Source organism: Condylostylus longicornis, unplaced genomic scaffold (assembly GCF_029603195.1).
Source record: "Condylostylus longicornis isolate FDR11 unplaced genomic scaffold, ASM2960319v2 ptg000048l, whole genome shotgun sequence".
NCBI lineage: Eukaryota > Metazoa > Arthropoda > Insecta > Diptera > Dolichopodidae > Condylostylus > Condylostylus longicornis.
Window position 1 is genome coordinate 7,198,348 of NW_026578017.1, and position 19,829 is coordinate 7,218,176.

Genomic DNA, 19,829 nt, shown 5'->3' on the forward strand with positions numbered 1-19,829 from the left:
TTTCTATACATCTTCATTGCGATAAATTGTAAAATGAATATATAGAACAAAAAAAAATTTAGAAAACAAAAAAAGGATTTTCATAATTTTTATAAAATTTTATTTTTGTTTTCATTAATTTTTTTTCATTTTTTTTGCTATGAACTACTCCACTACTACTACTACTACTCCTACTACTACTTGCTATTAAAATACTTGAAAATATTGGAAATATCATATGATTTTTTTTGCAAAATTTGAAAAAAAAAAAAATTTAATAAAACGTTTAATACACTTTTTATTACAAAATCAAATAACAATAATTATTGTCACAAAAACATTTGAAAAATACAAAACAACAACAATCAAATAACATACAAAAAAATATCATATAAAATTGAAATGTGTATATGAAAACAAACAAACCTATATGAATTTATTTAAAAAATAATAACAACAACAAAAAAAAAAAAAACAAAAATTCCGATTATAGAATGCTCTTACAAAAGCAAAACGATCAATTTCATTGAAATATCGAAGAGGAAATAATTCAGCACAGGTACAGTGTTAGTTTTTAATATCCTTTTTTTTCTCTTTTGTTTTTTCTCTTAATTTTTCTCAAATGTATTATAAACTTATTATAATAACAAAAAGAAAAAAATAATTGTAATTGCATCCATTTATTATGTCGTACTTATTGTACCGTTATTACCTACATATACATATACATATATAATAAAATTACTAATTATTATTATTATTGTCAATATAATGTAAGAATTAAATACACATAGAAAACATAGGATATTGTTAATAATTAAAAATTGATTTATTTTGCTTATAACAAGAATGAAAGTGATGTGACGTTTCAAATTAAATAAACGAAATATCACGATAATACCTAAATTAGTCGTAATGATCTAGCCAATGAAATCCCACTACATCATCTAAAAATAATATGCTTTCGAATGTAATGCAAAAAGTAAGTAATCGGCCGAAATTTTAATTGTGTTGAAAATTATATTGTAATGAATTTGTTTCTTATTAGTTAACCGATAGCTTATTTACACAAAATTTCGAATTTCGACAAAATGTCTTAGCTTCTATAATAAATAAATACAGTAATCCATGGCATAAAATCATCTTCATATTATTGAAAAATTCTATTTGCTCGTATATAAATTTTTAATACCATTTCCTCGTTTTAAGTCATTTTTTAAAGTTTATTTTCATAAATAACCCAAAATTGAAGTATTATGAATTTTACTAATACAACATTATAGTTGCGGAATCAATAAGAATGTGCCTATTACACTACTAATTTATCTTAATGGAAATTTCTTCATGCAACTGCAGAACAGATGGATGACGTAATCAAAGGAACGAGTTAAAGGCAGAAAAATTATTCATTAAAAAAATTTTTCTCCTCGAACTGGACTCGAACCAGTGACCTACCGCTGTCTAGGCGGACGCTCTACCAACTGAGCTACAGAGACATGAAGAAATTGCCAAAATTGAAGTGCTAACCTTTTTTTGACTCACAAAATTACTATAAATTTATAAAAATTCAATTTCGCTTCTTATAGTAGAAATTTGCTTCCTAAAATCTGAATTTTTAAACAGTTTACCAATTAGTTTTATATAATGTATAACAATTAGATCTCAAATTAATTATTTCTTTTTATATACAATCAGAAATTTATTTTGTCCTTCAATGAAAATTTATTTTTCAAATTCGATTTCTTTTTTCAAATCAGTTTCAATATTTATTAGCAAAATAATTTTAGTCTATATTGTTCAAAGCCACGTTTTATTTAATTTTATTTGAAATCAGATTGTAAAACATAATTTCTACGAACGCAAAATCATTATAATAAAAATATGCTATACGAAATCTACCCTACTTTGAACATTATAGAAAATATTTAATATGGCACTGCAATTATAGTCCCGCTGAAAATATAGTTGTTACAAACAATATAATGCAATATTGTTGAACCCAGGACAGAAAAACATGTTGATATTTTTATTCAAATTATGCTGTCGTCACATCACTTTCATCCGAAAAATTATTTAAAAATTATATATACTCGTACATAGATAGTGTTATCCTTGTAAATATTTGCTCGTTAAATGTTGTATATATATATAGTAATTCAATGAGTCGTATATATTGTATGTACATGCAAATAAATATTACGAAAGCAAAGAATATTGTACATAAATAATTATTTTCTTGATTTAATGCTTAATATTGTGCTACATATATGCATATATATATTTATTTATTATTTATAATATAAAAGCTATGCATTTAATACTTGAGTACAATAAGCCAACGTCAATTTAGTATTCGTAACGTAGATTGTTATTATAACAAATTTTATATGTACATATATGTGTAAGTTGTCTATATGTATATAATGTTTCGTTTTAAAAAGTAATGATGTGTAATGTTGTCCTGAAAATGATGTTTTTTTTTTTGCGATATAAAAACCTACAGTATAATATTGTGCATACTTTGTTCTTCCGCGTTTTTTCAAGCGCAATTATATAAGAAGGAAAAAGGATATTTACTTCGATTGAAAATGTCGCTTATTAAAAATTCATGATTTATTTTTTATTTTTCTTTTCAATTGATTGGAATATTGCGATTTAATGTATAGAATTGTTAATATAACTGTTGCACTAACAATAATTGTATATTTTATTCAACTATTTAACTATATTTCCAATAATGATATAGGAAGTTATGAAAAAAAAACGCATTTGTTACTTATATTGTAAAGTTTTCTAATTTTAATATTAAATATAATAAAAAGATATCGTGTACAATATAAAAACAATGAAAAATTTAGAAAATACGAGTATTTAAGACCATGACGTTCAAATTTTATTAGTATACTACGGGAAAATTCTAAAACTTACAAAAATTGAATATCATTAATTAAAAATAAAAGTGAATTTTTAAGTCTATTATTTAAATATTAAATTAGAAGGAAATTGTCATTTACAGTCGAATTGACCAATTAACATGATATTGATCTAACATTGGCCTGATAATAACGGCAATCAATGTTAATTCATTGTTAGTCTAATTCAAGCTAAAGCATTTTTATTTTAGAAGCATCTTAATTTTAAATGCTTGTTTTATTTGTAATTGAATCTTGAACGCAAAGTCGGATTCGTAAAAAACCTGTTAGTTACATCGCAATTAAATTGCAATCACTTTTGTATCAAATTTAATTTATATAAGATCAAACTTTAAACTTTAAATTTTTAATCGATTTGAATTTAAAAACTTTGAATAGTTTCTAAGCAAGAAGTTGAAAATTTCTAAACAGGTTTCTAACTTACACGACTAATAAGCGGGATATTCCAATTTTCCTGTTTTTGTTATAACAAATAATTCTCATACTTCAAACAAATGTAATTTCGATCACTAGTTAAAAATTACAAATTCCAAGACGTTTCAGTAGTTAAAAATTTAAATTTTTATTTAGATTTTATTATCAAATTACATAATATTATTTTTGATGTACTAAGTGGAGTTGAAAAGTTCAAATTCATTCCCCAACAACTATAAATTTTAAATATTTTCATAAAAACACTAGAAAACTAATATTTAACATAAAATGCTATGTATACCAAATAATTATGTATTTTATTTTCTAACCAAATTTATACAAGATCCTTTTTCTAAATTAATAAAATAAATTTTTTGCTTTTTGCTTTAATTTTCTAAAGAATTTTGTATAAAAAGAATTTGCTATTTGTTGTAATTGGCATTTTTAATGTTTTTAATTGGTTTGCAAAACAATAGAATTTTTTTTTTATAATTTCATTTTAATTTAATTTCAATAATAATTTTATAATATTTTATAATTTTAAACAAAACACAATATCAAAGTAACACAAAATTATTACATGGGTACGATAACCCGTTCATTTTCACATACATATAAAAATACAAAATAAAGCCTTGTTTACACAACATCTACATAACTTACATTACCAACATATTCTATACATACAGCTACAAAAGAGAACTCTAATATACCATTAAAAAATTTGATGAGGTTATAACATTTTATTATGGTAGTTATGTTCATACACGTATATACACATATTTAGTAAATACCACACGTAAATTTCTGCTCATGAATTCCTTTATGAATTCCACTCATATAAACTATGAGAGTTGTCTAGTGTCTCTAAAACTAATTTTAACTAAAAAGTTTGTATAAAAATAGCACATTTCCTTTTAGCAATATTTTTGCCCAAGTAAAATAAAAAATTTATTAGCATCTCGATGAACTGTTAAAATTTGAGACTTATCAAAATTAATGAACCCAAAAGGGTTTGTTTGAAACAAAAAAGGAACTTAAACTGGAAAATATAAAGAAATTTTCACTACTGAGTTAATATCTAAATTTCTTTCATGTCTTGTAAATTTTATCTGGAATTCATGAAATGTATGATTATATCTAATGATATCAATTAGAGATTAATGGCATAAGTAATATCTAAACTAACTAGAATTGAAGTTAACTATTCACCAGCGAAAACTTTCTGCACTTTGTACCTAACACTGATTTTAAAGTATGGTTATACGGCCATTAAAGTGTAGTTAAAATGTTATTCTATGATAATGTATATTCATTGATACTGATAATATTCAGTACTAGATTTTTTTCAGTATAAACGAACTAGATTTTTTTCAGTATAAATATAATAAAAAATGTATAAACTTTCTGTACGTAGAAAGTGAAATATTTATTTTGAGGGTACGAGTAATACTGTATATGACCACAAAAGTCCAGATTATTTATCGCATTTACGGAAAACGAATAATTCGAATTGAAATCAGCTAGTTTTCATTTTAAATTTGACCTAATAGAACTTCTGAAAATAGATGACCTCTTGAGAATTAATAAAATAATGGAAAAATATCAACTTGTATACCGTATTAATCACAGTCAATATTGTTTTTTATAACATAAACAAATATTAGAAGTTTAGTATCTGCATACAAAAACAATTTTACTATTTACTACCTTGGTAAGGGTATCCCTTTTAAAATTATGCGATATTGTGTTAAGAAAAGTAACAAACACAATCCATTGAATTTGACATAATCCGGAATATAGAGAAAATAATTTGAACGTTTTATGGGCCCAATTAGTGTGTTACGTCTCAATTAGCGAATTTCGGATTAAGAAATTTCATTTTTTATATAAAACATTATTTTTGACATACACTTATACATAATATCATTGTGTATATAGTTTATAGTGCTATACAGATGGCAATTTCTGTAACATTCTGTAACATAATTATAAAAAGAACTACTTTTTTGAGAGGCGCTAGTGAGTATTAAATTTTTAATTTAACTAAGTACAAAAATATTTATAAAGTCACAAAAATTTTCTTCCATACCACTATAAACTATAGAAACAGAGTGTTTCACATAAGGTGGCAACTAATTTCAGTCATGATTCTTTCATCAATTTCCAGCAAAAAATTGTGAGTCATAATAGAAATTAGTTGCCATTTTATGAGAGGCAACCTGTATTAGTATTAATATTAAAAAACTATAATTTTATACATATATATGTATGTGTTTATGCATATACATATTTTTCAAAATAAATTTTCTTCTTCAATTGAAATTATTTTAAATTTTTATTATTTTGAATTTAATTATGATTATGGATGTCATTCCTTTCTATGTATTTTGTGTATAAATTTTTCTCATTTTTCATTACCTATGATTCTATGGAAAATACCCTCTATGAGATATTTCTGTATAATTCGTAATAAATTTTTATTCTATAAATTTTTGAAAGCCAATACCATGTTTGAATTTATTTTTTACGCAAGTTATTTGATTCAAAACTGTTCATTTTTTACATTCCATCATTTTCAGTTTTCACTGTTGCGGTAATAAAATTGTTTTTAAATAACTACCTATTTTGATCTATGACTAAACTTTTAAAAAATAATTATTTACAAAAAAAACTTCAAAAATTGTAGAATAAAAATTCAAAAATTTCTTTAAAATTTAATACAAAACTTTTTCCCAAATAATTTGATTTTCTTTTTTGTAATTTTTTAGTTTTTAACATTTCATTTCATTTCTGTTTTAATTTTGGTAATATTTTATTCAAATCTCGAAACTTTTGAATTTTCACGAACAATTTTTCTTTTATTTCAAATTTCATGTTTTTCATTATAAAAGAAAACAATGTTGGCTTGAAAATTTTTTAACAGGGAATTTACTGTAATGTTTTAATCACATCTACAAGGGGTTAGTTGAGAGGTCGAATTTTATATTTTCGATCATATAAATGTACAGAGTGCAGAACTTATATTTATATAATATTTTAAACATACAATTTATTTCAATTTACTACAAAACACACATACAATTTTAACACATACAAAATAAAGACTTGTTGTAGAAAATGTGCTTAAATATCATGTAGTGGTAGTTAACGTACGTTTGCCTTAATAAACATTATATTCATACATTTATATATTAACATAGAATATAGTGTGAAGAATAAAGATGAAAGTATATAATAGGAAATAATTTGCAATAAGCATCCTTAAAACAAAACACACAAAACTTTCTTCTTTTAACACGCTCTTTTTTACTCTTTTCTTTCTAGATTTAAAAAAAATGTCCTTTTGCTTTTACTCAAAGTTACACAGAAAAAAAAAACTTTCAAAACTTTATTTTTGTCTTCTATTTTATTTTACATAATTCATGAAATATGCATTTAAAAATCATTACACTTAAATGTGATCTGAAAGTATTAAGGAGTAACTAAAAGTTTTTTACGATAATTTAATGTAAACATTTACTTATGTAAAAAATATAATTTTTCTTTTTAGTTTGACTTAATGACAAGACACAAAGTTTTTTATTATCATTTTTTTCTAGGATTTCACTTAAACGCTGAATAAATGTTGTTCGTCGCATGAACCAATTATATTTCGAAGTGAAGAAGTGTACTGACATTACCGTTCAAATTAACGGGACTTATAAATACTTATGTTGGCAAGCATTTCGTATATATCGAATGTTTGACGCTATTTGTAATATCCTTTCCAGGTTTTGGCACCATACCGAGACAAAAATTTTTTTTACTCCGCATTACTTGGGCTGTACATTGTAATGTAGTTGCTGATATGGTATTTATTCACCAACTTGTTAAATTAGAACTTAAAACTTGTTAAACAAGACGTTGTTAAATTAGGTTTCATTAAGGAAAAACATTTGAAATTGGAGGCTGTCATACTGGTTATGACAGGAATGAAGGAATGTTCCGTTTTATGAAATCTAATATTTTTAGCACTTTTCCAAAAAATTTTTAAAAAAAGTGCTTATTAGTTTCATTCTGTTCGTCCGTCTGTCCGTCCGTGTGTCCGTGTGTCTGTTTACAAAACTTCTACACCCTTGAAGATAGAAAGCTGAAATTTTATATGTACATAGATTTTTACTAGAAACTTATTTCCGTAGAACAAAATTTTTACCTATCTCCCCCCCGTTAGAAGTTATACCCCCCCAAAACCCTAAAAATACCATTTTTTAACAATTTATTGCAATGAAACCATAAGCATTTTTCAAATTTTGCAAAGGCAGAAAGACAGTGGCTTGCTTCTCCTATCGCAGCATACTATAGTCAAATTTTAAAAACCAAAATGGCAGTTCAAATTTACCGTTATCTAAAATCCATTTTTTCCAAATTTTCTATGTCGTTTTTCTTCTAGACCCCAGCTTGGAGGAGCCTGAAATTTCAGCTTTTAGACATTAATAAATACTTTATTTCGTTAGAAGAAAATTTTTTTCCATCTCCACCCCCTCTCAAGTTATCGCCTCTTGAAATTTGTAAAATTTGAATTTTTGACGCCTTATATTTCCGAAACCGCAAGTTTTTTCAAATTTCTATAAACGTAAAAAGCGGTAAATTCCATGACATTTAAAAATATAATTATTTTTCTTAACTCAGACAATTAACCCTTAAAATCGAGCATTATGTTAACCCCTCTTTATATTAATTTTTGCTCTATTTCAAAGACTGCATAAATCGTTCATCCTAAATATATGCAATCCTAAAAATAGTTTTGTTAATGAATGAAAATAATTTTAATAGTGTGATAGGTACACATATACTGTATTTAAAACCAGTATTTTCACTTGTTTAAGGGAAAAGTGGTACAATACAAACCATTGGTTTGACCCACCTTTATTGATATGTCATATATGTATCATCTAATCAGCATTTAAGATTTTAATATTTGAATATTAAGTTCTTTTTAAAAATTTCACTCCCGCCTAATCTCATCTAAGCAATTAATAGTCGCAAATAATTCAGTCATCTTAGCTGAATACAGGCTAATAGACGTAAGTTGTGATTAATCAGTAAATGATATTTTTATTTCTAGATCATGTGGCTTGATGGCTAACGCTTGCTATAAGCAAAAAGCAAATTAAATTTTAATGTCTTACAGAATTAGACATTAATGTCTTATAGATTTTTGAGGAATGCCTCTCTAATGTATATTTTTATCAAGCGTTGATATTAGCAAATTTTTGCAATATTCCATTGTATTTTACTTTCAAGCAAAGTTTGTCTCAAAACTATTTTTATTCTCTTCGTTTTTAATGCCATACCAGTACCTGAATTGTCTCTTCCTAAAATCAGAAAAATTTCAATTTCGAAAAAAACCATTTTTTTTTAAGTTTGACCAGCCAGATTTTTTTTAAAATCCACTATGGTATCAACGACAAACGATCAAAATTTCATTTGGGAACTTTCGACCAAAAGTCAATCCTACGACAATTTGTTGATTTTCTATATTCGTATGTAACACGTTTAAAAACAAAATGGCGGCATTAGAATATTGTAGTGTTATTCACAATCAAATATGATATGGTACTCAATGATTCAGATCATATTATTAATTTAATTTTAATTTTTATACTAGCTAATTTTGTTTAAATGCATATTTCTTAATTCCCTCTCTCTTTTTTCTCTTTTACACAATTTACACAATGCAGCTTTCATCTTAGTTATCTTTAGTTCCTCTCTTCTATAAAATAAAATATACTTACTTTTATTTGTATTTTGTCTTTTATATTATTATCTCTTTTATCTTATATAATAGATTCTATTATGACAGAAAAAAATTACTAACAAAACTATTATTAAATAAAACAAAAATTTATATTAAATTTTAGAATTTTTTTTTTAAATGCTCGTTTTTACTGTATATGAGAAAAACCAATGTAAGATGAATAGTTCGTCTTAAATGTTAAAATATAAGATAACGAATTCTTTTTTATTAATATTATATAACCATTAATTATCATAGATTGTACAAAGTATATATATATACAATTTTAGAATTTCAAATAAAAAAGAAAGTAATTATAATTCAATTTTATTTAAAAAAAAAACCATAAAAAAAACTAAAACATTACTGAAACAAAAACAAAACGTTTGTCTTATTTTTTTTCTCTCCCTTTCTCTTCTATGGGAAAAATTTATATTTTTTAGGCCCTTTTAGCTGACACTTACTCGCTGCGAGATACAAAAGTTCAAGAAAATGGAAAAGTAAGTTTTTTTGTTTCATTTATTTTGTTTTTTTTTTATTGTTTTATTTTCTTTTAATTTTTTAATTTTAATATTTTTTTTTAATTATTTCTTTTGTTTTAAATCAAAATATTTTTTGTTTAATTTTTATTACTAATTTATTTTAATTAATATAAACAATTTTTAATTAATTTAATTTTAGTAAAATTTTAATAAATAACACTTATAGCATTCAAGTAGTTTTTGTAAATTTTTTAAGCTTATTATTTTCTAATTTTTCTTTTTGATTTTCTTTATAAATAGCTATTGCCTCAAAAATAGCTTTTATGTAACAAATATTAAATACATTTATATTTTCTATACATTTTAAGACATAATATTTTTTTAATATATTTAAATTAAATTAAAAAAAAAATGCTGAGAAAATCACAAATTATGCAATAACATAAGAAATATTTAATTTTCATATTTAACCCTTTCGTTTCTAATGCTTTTTCATTTATATTATTAATTTTATTTATATTGTATATTTATTGTATTAAAGTAATTCTATTTAAATAGTAAGCTCTAAAATTATGATAGATTTAAAATTTACTAACATGGGTTGTGACTAATAAGTTATTAGAAGTAAGAATAATTATTAATTTTAAATCTAAACTAAATAATTTTTAAAAGTGGTAGAAGAACATTGATAAAACCGATTACAATCAATTTTTTTGGTCCGCAAGTTACAATTGGATTCGAAACCATAAACATTTTTTAAATTCCGCAAACGGTTTTCTTTTTTTCAAATTTTTTTTGCTAGAAGGGAAGTTGGGAAAATTAGAAATTTTAAAAGCTTTAGACACAAATTTGTCGGAATTAGAATCCTTATATTTCCAAAAATATTATAAGTTCATTGTTTTAATACCCTAAATTCATGAATTAAATTTCAACAAACTTGGTTAATTATTTTTCTTTATATGCGTAAAAATAAAAATTTGGACTGTAGTAAATGTTCAGTTGCGGATACCTGATTTCTTCCAAATGTTAGAAGGTTTCGCGGACGGTTGTGCGAAGCTTATGTATATGTAGAATTTCAAGTTATTCTGTTGAATATTTTCTTCAAAACCATCAACAAAGTAAAACCAAGTCGTAAAAAGGTCCAGTTCTCGAAGCCTAACATATCGTGAAAGTTGATCAATCCAATCTATCTTAACTAGTTATGTGTCGAATTCGACCATTATTTTAACGCTTATTTAATTTTTTTCTTTATCTTAAATGTATGCTATATTTTTAAATATTTTGATATATAAAAATTTTAACGAGGTTTCCAAAAAATGTTTGTTAAATTTGTATGAAAATTACCCACACTAATATAGTTCGCACTAATTAAAGTTTCTACATATACCGTTAACCTTAAATCGTAATATTTGTTATTACTATATAAAAAAGTAATAAAATGAGAGCGAGCCATCATTTTTTTGTTTAACTCGCGCCATAATTATTTCAAGGAATAAAACTTCAACTCCATGTTAGTAGGTTAATATAAAGGTCTCTAATTATTTTTCTTATAATTAAAAATTTCACTTCACTTTAAATTAAATTGTTAGTAAATAACATTGGAATCACAAATTAAAATTTTTATTATATAAAGAATGTTTTGTTTTTCATTCATGTTATTTAAAAAATAAACATTATTCTATTTTCCAAATGATTCTGCTTATTTTTTATTAAATACTTATTTAACTCAAAATATTATATAAAACAACTGAGATCAATTGAGATTTTCTTTTTAATAATAAAAAAGAAATTCTCAAATTTCGACGTAAATCTAAAATTTCGATTCATTATTAATAATAGCGCACTAAAATTTTACTCAAATTATTTAATTTTTTTTTTTGAATTTTGTTATAAAAACTACACATGAATCAAACAAAATCCCAAAAAAAAAAAATATTCTCTTATATGAATTTAGGTTGGCCTAACCGGAGCCGATGCACCAACATCCGCTAAAGTTAGCTTTGAAAATCAAAATAATGAGGTAAATGTCCATAAAAACAAAAACAAACATAAAACAGAATTGCAAACTGAAATGAGAGTAATAAACACATAATTGAGTTTAATTTCATAATTTGCAAAAGTAAAGTCGAAAAAGAAAGGAAAAATATTTTCGATCGAAATTATAAAAAATTATTTTTACTCAATTATATATATTCAGTATGGTGACATGTTCACTATAATATAACATTAATATTAGTAAGGGCTTATCCTGAGAAGCGAATCTCTAAATGATAGAACCTAATGTTCATCGTATAATTTATTATCCTGTTTGCGTTTATAAGAATAACTTCTAACTTTTTGCCATAAATATCAATGTTGCTCAGCCATTTGCTTCTCAGATTACGTGAAACATTTTATTAACGATTCTCTTTAAGATTCGTTAAAGCTCGTCTTTGATCAAATTTAATATGATTTCTAATGCTATGTAATTTTATATAAATGAAAGAATTTTTATTAATTTTATATTCATTTTAATTGCATTTAAATAATCTAGAGGACTTCCCAAGCTCTTATTCGATATTGTTCAATAACAGGGTTTGTTGATTAACTGTAAAAATTCAATTAAATCTCTAAAACTTTACTTATTTGCACTTATTTTGTAACTACAAACTGAATTCTAGAAACAACAGTTAATTTCAATTAAATTATAATTTATTTTTATAAATAGCGTAATATACACTTGTTAATGTGTACGGCATAATGTTATAGTGAACATGTTACATAAATAATTTCAAATAAACAACAACAATTGGGACATTTTCTTCAATTTTTCAAAATTTTTTTTTTAATTCTTTTTGTTTTTTTTATATTTCTAATTTAAAAAGTCGTCTACTTAACAACACAGAAATTTATTCTCTATTTTTAAAATTTTAACACAAATTTGAACATTAAAATCTTTTAGAATGATTTTTAATTCATACAAAAACCAATAACGAACAAAATTGTTTTAGCACTTATTTTACCATATCCACGGCTTATAAGAAAATACCTGATCCCACATGTTAAAAATTTTGAAATAATTTGACAAAAAATAGAAAATATTACTACTGTTCATTCCAAAAATATAGATTGAAAACTAAATGAGAGATATTTTAATTTTCAAAATATTTCTGTAAAAATTTTTAGTATTATGAATTTGGTAGGTTTTTTCCACTATTTGCAAATTATTTTAAAATTTTTCTAATATTGGATAAAGAGTTTTTCCTATGAGCCCTCGATAGACTCTTGAAACATAGTTCACAATATCTTATTTAACATAATGGAATATTTAAAATAATATACACAAGAAAAAATTAAAGGTTTTCGAAAAATTTTTAAAATCAAAAATTAAAAAATTTCAATACAATTGAATTTTTCGGAACGTCAAAGCAATACTACAATGCAATGCAAATTGATTCGACATTCGTTACAAAAAAACGCCGTTTTCTCTTAATACGAGTACATTTCTCATTCATATTATATGAGTGCAGTTGTTTTTAAGTAAATCTTGTTATTATCCCCCAATTCGATATCAAAAATTGCATTTTACTCTTATTGTTTAATCACACTAGAACTTGGCATTCGATCTTCTTTTTCTCCAAGAGCTTAATTCTTTAATTTTAAATAATTTAAGGTCAATTATAATGAAATAAAAAGTAAACTTAATAATATGATTCTATTAATATGGGGATGTTCGCCTTGCCCAACATCTGAGTCAGATTTTATCAACAACTGCAATTCAACTGCTGCAAAGAGCCTTAATTTGATATTAATTTAACAAAAAATATTTGTGAACTATAATATTTTCATTCCATTTTTCATATGTTTAATAACACTAACATTTTAAATTTTTTATTTATTCAATAATTTTACATATAAGTACTTTATTGTAACACATTTCTAGATTTTTATATAAATTTTCTTGTCTCTTTGTGTAACCTGTATAACACCACATTTAAAATTTATTTTGTTCTACATCATGATGGTAAAACTTTTTTCCATTATAAACTACTTTTGTACATAACAATTATTATTATTAGAAAACTAAATGTTGAGTTTAGTCATCCAATAACAACACAAAATAGAAAAAAAGAAATGAAAATAATTCAAAATTTTTATTTTAAATTTAATTTTAATTTAAATCACAAACACCCTAAGTGAGGGTTTGCAAATTTCAGCTAAATGTTTTAATTAAAAAAAATTAATTAGAAAAACGACTAAAAAGGAAAGAGTAGATTTAGAATTAGTAAAAAAATTTCAAAAAAGTTTTGAATTATTTTCTAATTTTAAGAAAACTAATATTAGTTTTGTTTGTGGCACTAAAAATTAAAAAATTAAAAACTATTCATTTCATGTAAAATAATATATAATGTTTTTGTAAAGGTTTCTCTATCGGATTCAGATCCGTCACAAATTCGAGACTTTTTTAATAATACACAAGACTATGAAGCTCGTCAACTGCAACCATTAAGGCTGAAAAAGAAAATTTATGAATTTTATACGGCACCAATAACAAAATTTTGGGCTGATTCAGTAAGTCTTTTTTTTTGTTTCAATTTTGTTTTTATGACTCATACTAAATTTACTAACATTTTACTATTATTTAAATACTAGATGGCCTACGCGTTCTTTTTAGTTATGTTCACATATACTGTTCTTGTTAAAATGGATACGGTACCACATTGGCAAGAAATTTATTCAATAGCCTATATTTTTACATTAGGCTGTGAAAAAATTAGGGAAATAATTTCGTCGGAGCCTGTAGCAGTAACGTAAGTATAAAAAAAAAAGTAAAAAATAGAATAAAATTCCTATTTTATTTTGCAATATTAATGAAGATTGCAATATTTGTTTAACAGCACAATATTGCAAAACCAAAAAGTATGCATTCATTTATGATTCATCGCATGCATAAATATAATTTTTATAATAACTAGTTAACGGAAGTTTTCAACATTTAAAACACAAACGCAGCAATATTTTATTTTTTCTTTTTTTTAAAGACTTAAGTCATTTTTAAAATAAACCATCCACTTATTTATTAGGAAAGCCTAGATATTAATCACTCAATAGCTCCAAAGTTTGTACTCGTACAAAACTATTATTGAAAGAATCCACTAACAGATTCCCAAAATTTAATGAAATAATTCCATAATTTTCAAAAATTTTGATAAACACCAAAAAGTATGAAAGCCCAATTTTAAATTTTCAAGATTTCTAATTTTTTAGTACATAGTTTGAATTTAATTTTTGTTAAATTAAATTAATTACCATAAAATTAGTACGGTACAAAAGTGCAATCTTAAAATCATTACCATACATATATACAAAATTCAACCTTTTCACTTATATAAAATCAATTATTTTATTTACAGGCATAAATTTTCAGTGTGGGCATGGAATATGTGGAATCCTTGTGACGCTGCCGCAATAATATTTTTTGTGATTGGTTTTTCATTGCGTTTTCGTGAAAACACAATGGATATCGGTCGTGTGATATACTGTGTTGATAGCATTTATTGGTACTTGAGAATTCTCAATATTTTAGGTGTAAATAAATATTTAGGTTAGTTTAAAAATTTTAAAATGTGAAATTCTTTAAGGATAATTCCGAAATTTTTTAATATTTTTACACTATATTGCCACTGCTTTTTTTATTTTTATAGGTCCTTTGGTTACCATGATGGGCAAAATGGTTAAAAATATGATTTATTTTGTTGTATTGTTACTTGTTGTTTTAATGAGTTTTGGTATTAGTAGGCAAGCAATTTTATTTCCAAATAAACCACCAAGTTGGAAACTGTTGCGTGATGTAAGTGTTCATATAATGAAGCAGTTTTAATTTTTCGATTTTTTTTATATATTTTTTTTGAAATTTTTTTAGGTATACTTTCAGCCATATTTCATGTTGTATGGTGAAGTATTTGCTGATGATATTGATCCACCATGTGGAGAAGATCCCTCACAAAAACCATGCCTGACAGGTACACTATAAAAGATATTATGAATACTGTAAATAGGACATTTACCTCGTAAATTTATAACATATATTCAGTAAAAAATATGTACGGAGTTTAGATGACAAAATGTTGAATATTTTCAATTATAAGTTTTTCGTCTTTCAAGTCAAACGAAATTGAAATTTTTTAAAGAACTGAATATTAGAAACCATTTCAATTTGTGAATTAAAAGAATTTTAACTTTTAGTACTGTTGACAATATTTTTTACTGTTGAATATCAGAGATTCTATACATTTTTCATTTATACATAAGGAATTTTCAAAAAATTATTACATTTACTATTTCGTTCGCTAAAAAATTTTATTTTATAATTTATGATTTTTTAGGTCATTGGGTAACACCGATAACTATGGCTATGTACTTATTGATTGCTAACATATTGTTAATTAATTTGTTAATAGCAGTTTTTAATAATATTTTCAACGAAGTGAATTCTGTTTCACATCAGGTATGTAATTTTTAATCAAATTAAATGTTACCTAAATATTAAATTGTAAAATGAATTGAAATTTCACGCAAAACTATAGTTATCACAGTTTTTAGCCATTTTATTATAAATTTGATTTAATATTATGATTCCTTAAAAAATAGCACTTGAGCTTTTGCATATTTTGATTCTCAAAACTAATTTAATAATTTAAATCAAGCAAATTTTGATTATAGGAACCTAATAAATTATTTTTAATAATTTTTTTAATTATAAAATGCATTTAAATTTTGCACATTTTATCGCATTTAAATAGTATAACACGTAAGTATTTTTCCCAATTTATCAAATGTTCTTATTTACAAATTATTTTGAACTTGCAATTCTAGATTCGATATTTGAAATATGTTTGTACAGTTAACATTACAGTTGTATCCTAACCCAATAATTAGAAAAATACAATATAAAAATTTTTGTCGACATTGAGGGCAATATTATACGCCTTTTTAGAATACTTAAACATTTAGTAGTTGTTAAAACAGTAAAAACAACAAATATTCTAAAACCTTAGATGATTACATGTTTTGTCATTTTAGATTTTCCTCGCTTAAAAATCACTGTAATAAGTTAGAAAACTCTTGGTACTGTATACCAGGAAGCGATAGAAACTCTTTCTTATGCTGCGCTTTAATTTACAAGATATTTTTATATTATGATTTAATTAATTTTATAAAATACTAATTTCCTTTTAACAAATCAAAATCTAGAACTTGAACTTTAATAGCTTTACTTTTCATATTGCTACTTAATTAATGCATAACTTTAGGAGAATTCTTTCAGTCACAATTGGAGACGACGTCGAAGTGATGAAGAACTCGGAAGTGATTTTGTATAAGAATTCACAAATCTATAATATTGTGCTATTACACGGTTGAAATGATCTCGCCATGCAAGTTTTATGACTTTTGTTCAAGCAATTTTATAGATGTCGAATTCATTTCGGCCCCAGCTATGAAAAGGAACCAAGAAACGGCAAAAGTATTTAAACTTTAAAATTTCCAAGTTGTAAAATTTTAATTGTAAAAATTGTAAAAAAGAGTTTATAACAAATTGGGAAGATTCCTCCCAAATGGTATATAAAAAATTATATTTATAAGCTTGAGTAGCGGAAACCAAATAAGAACTACTTTCATTTTTACAATCGTTTCCTACTTATTTTACATTATTAATATTTGAAAAATAATTTGCTGAATTTTCGTTCTAATATTTTAATTTTCATTAGATTTTCAGTTATAAAAAATTAATTAAAATGGCTAAGCACTGTTATTTATTTTATTATAAATATATTAATTTCATACAATGTTTTTTAAATAATAATAAGAAAAATAACAAAAATATGGGACTATTTTTTTTTAACAAAAAATTATATATTTTCATGCTAACAACAGTTGTTTGTTATATTTTTAATGGTAGCAAATTAATTGCACTATTATTACATTGTCTTAATTGCTTATCCGTTTACCATATTTTTTTCTTTTACAAACATTCTTACATATAAAGGATTTCATCCTTTCCACATTTTCTATTTCATATTTCTATTTCACCATTTGCTTTCCTTTTTTTTCATATTTTTGTTGTTTTCTTTGTTTTTTTTTGCCTTTCTTCTAACGTCTAATCCCTTTTACTATTTTATTGTGTTAATTAACAAAGTAAATATATATATACTCACATACATGTATATATGACATATGTATGTGTGTATTAATTTTCATACAAGTATGTGTATTTATGCGATTTATATACATTTTAAAAATTTCTATATGTAGGTTTGGATGTTTCAACGTTTTACGGTTGTTATGGAATATCAACAAAAACCAGTTTTACCGCCCCCTTTAATTGCTTTCTGTCACTTTTACTCTTTACTTAAATACTGTATTAGGAAAGCTAAAGGTACGCAAATGGGTGAGCAAAGTAGCGTTGATGTTGTAATACCAATGTAAAAAAAAAATGCAATATAATAAAAAAGAAAGACAACAACAACGATAACAACTACAAAAGCATTTATAATAATTAATAATAAAGTGATAAATTGAAACTGACAAACATGAATGACATCATATAAGATTTAAGAGTCTTTTTGCAGTCATTCTGTTTTGTATTTCTATATAATTCATATTATTACATATTATAATAAAAAGAATAATTGTTCAAAAAAAAAATATTTAAATTCTTAAATTAAATTTTGTTTTTCATTTAATAATAATTTTTTTTTTAATATAAAAAGTTATTTGTGCAATTAATTTTATTTAATATACAAATTAGTTTTAAAGCAATGATTACACTAAATATTAATGCAAAATTGTAACGTTGATTTAATACTACTATACGCTACTACACGGCACATGAATATAATGTATGACGTGTGTTTGTCCACACTCAGAATATACTAGTATTCATTTCTTAGAAATGCAAAGGTTTTGGTCAAGTCAGGCTACTAAATTTTTCTCTATTGAATAGTTTGAAAATTTTTTTCATTGTATTTTAAAAATTTAAAAAGTCTTGCAATGTAGAAATTTGAAAGAGTGAGCCGATGATTTTTCACTAATTTCTCTTCTTTTTAAGAAAACTTACATTAACTTCATAATACGAGTATATTACATATATGCTATTTATAAGCTCAATTTTTTTTAAACTTAAGTGTCTAAAAATTTATAAAGCTGACGTGCGACATTATCCCACCTTTTTGTTAAGGCCTATTTTATTCAAAGACAATGTTCACACATCAAACATTGTTTATGGATTTTGTTTAACGATATCAAACAAAATGTACTCTGCTCGCACGTTAAACAATACTGTATTAGCAACCATACAAATAATTGAAATGCACTATAGCTTAACACTAAATTTAAGATAAGAAAATGTACGCAAAAAGGACCATCATTCCCATGATGAAAAAATTCATTCAAAAAAATCTGATATAAAAAAAAAATCCAAAGAAATATCCAACTTTCCATTCATCCAATGTTTGATGTGCAAACGGTGTTTAAGGCGTGTGGTTATATGAGGTCTTTTAACACGATCCTACTGTACGAATTAATATACTTTAATTATGGCCTATAACTAAATTTAACACAGTTATATAATTATTTTTGTCATTTCTAGTGCCTGTAAATTCAACATTAAAATATTAAATAGAATTTTTCCAAAATTGAAGCACATGTTTGTATGTATTCATATACAACAGTCATCATATTGCGCATTAATATGACGTGAAATCAGCTTTGCTATATTTTTGTTTTAATTTTTTCAAAAAAAGAGACAATAAATTATTGTAATTAATTGCATGTAAATTAAAATACAAAATTTTTTTACATTTTATTTATTTAAATTCTTTTACACTTTAAATTTGGCTTCAAAATATCAACCAAAACAAAATATTTACATATACTCGTATATGTACATAAAAAACCATTATCATCATATACAACAAAAAATATCTACAATATCAAAAATAATAAATTGGAATACTAAATAGGACTTGAAGTTCAACGTGATAACGGTTTAAAATTATTTTTGGAAAAAGATGATCTTGAACGCTTATATGATTTTGAAGAAGAATGTGTTGAAGGTTTCTTTCATGAACAGGAAATAATTTTAAACCAATCTACGGAAGCAAGAATAAGAACAACAACAAATCGTGTTGAAAATATGTCACAAAAAATTGAAGACATAAATCAAAAAGAAAATATGCAAACAGCTACAGTACAGGTGAGGTT

General features: G+C 24.1%; 1 protein-coding gene across 13 annotated transcripts in view; it reads left to right on the top strand.

The window, feature by feature from the left end:
- Positions 1–19,829, top strand: part of LOC129611238 (transient receptor potential cation channel trpm) — a 248,746-nt gene that overhangs the window by 224,509 nt on the left and 4,408 nt on the right. For 6 of the 13 annotated variants that reach the window (XM_055524269.1, XM_055524268.1, XM_055524272.1 and 3 more), the window contains 11 exons: positions 473–538; positions 9,549–9,605; positions 11,542–11,607; positions 13,989–14,138; positions 14,220–14,377; positions 14,981–15,171; positions 15,272–15,417; positions 15,490–15,589; positions 15,953–16,074; positions 17,880–18,015; positions 19,589–19,821. In XM_055524269.1, the coding sequence (XP_055380244.1) occupies positions 473–538; positions 9,549–9,605; positions 11,542–11,607; positions 13,989–14,138; positions 14,220–14,377; positions 14,981–15,171; positions 15,272–15,417; positions 15,490–15,589; positions 15,953–16,074; positions 17,880–18,015; positions 19,589–19,821 (1,425 nt within the window). The remainder of the gene's footprint in view (positions 1–472; positions 539–9,548; positions 9,606–11,541; positions 11,608–13,988; positions 14,139–14,219; positions 14,378–14,980; positions 15,172–15,271; positions 15,418–15,489; positions 15,590–15,952; positions 16,075–17,879; positions 18,016–19,588; positions 19,822–19,829) is intronic. The other 7 variants (XM_055524274.1, XM_055524276.1, XM_055524278.1 and 4 more) reach the window with 7 other exon arrangements.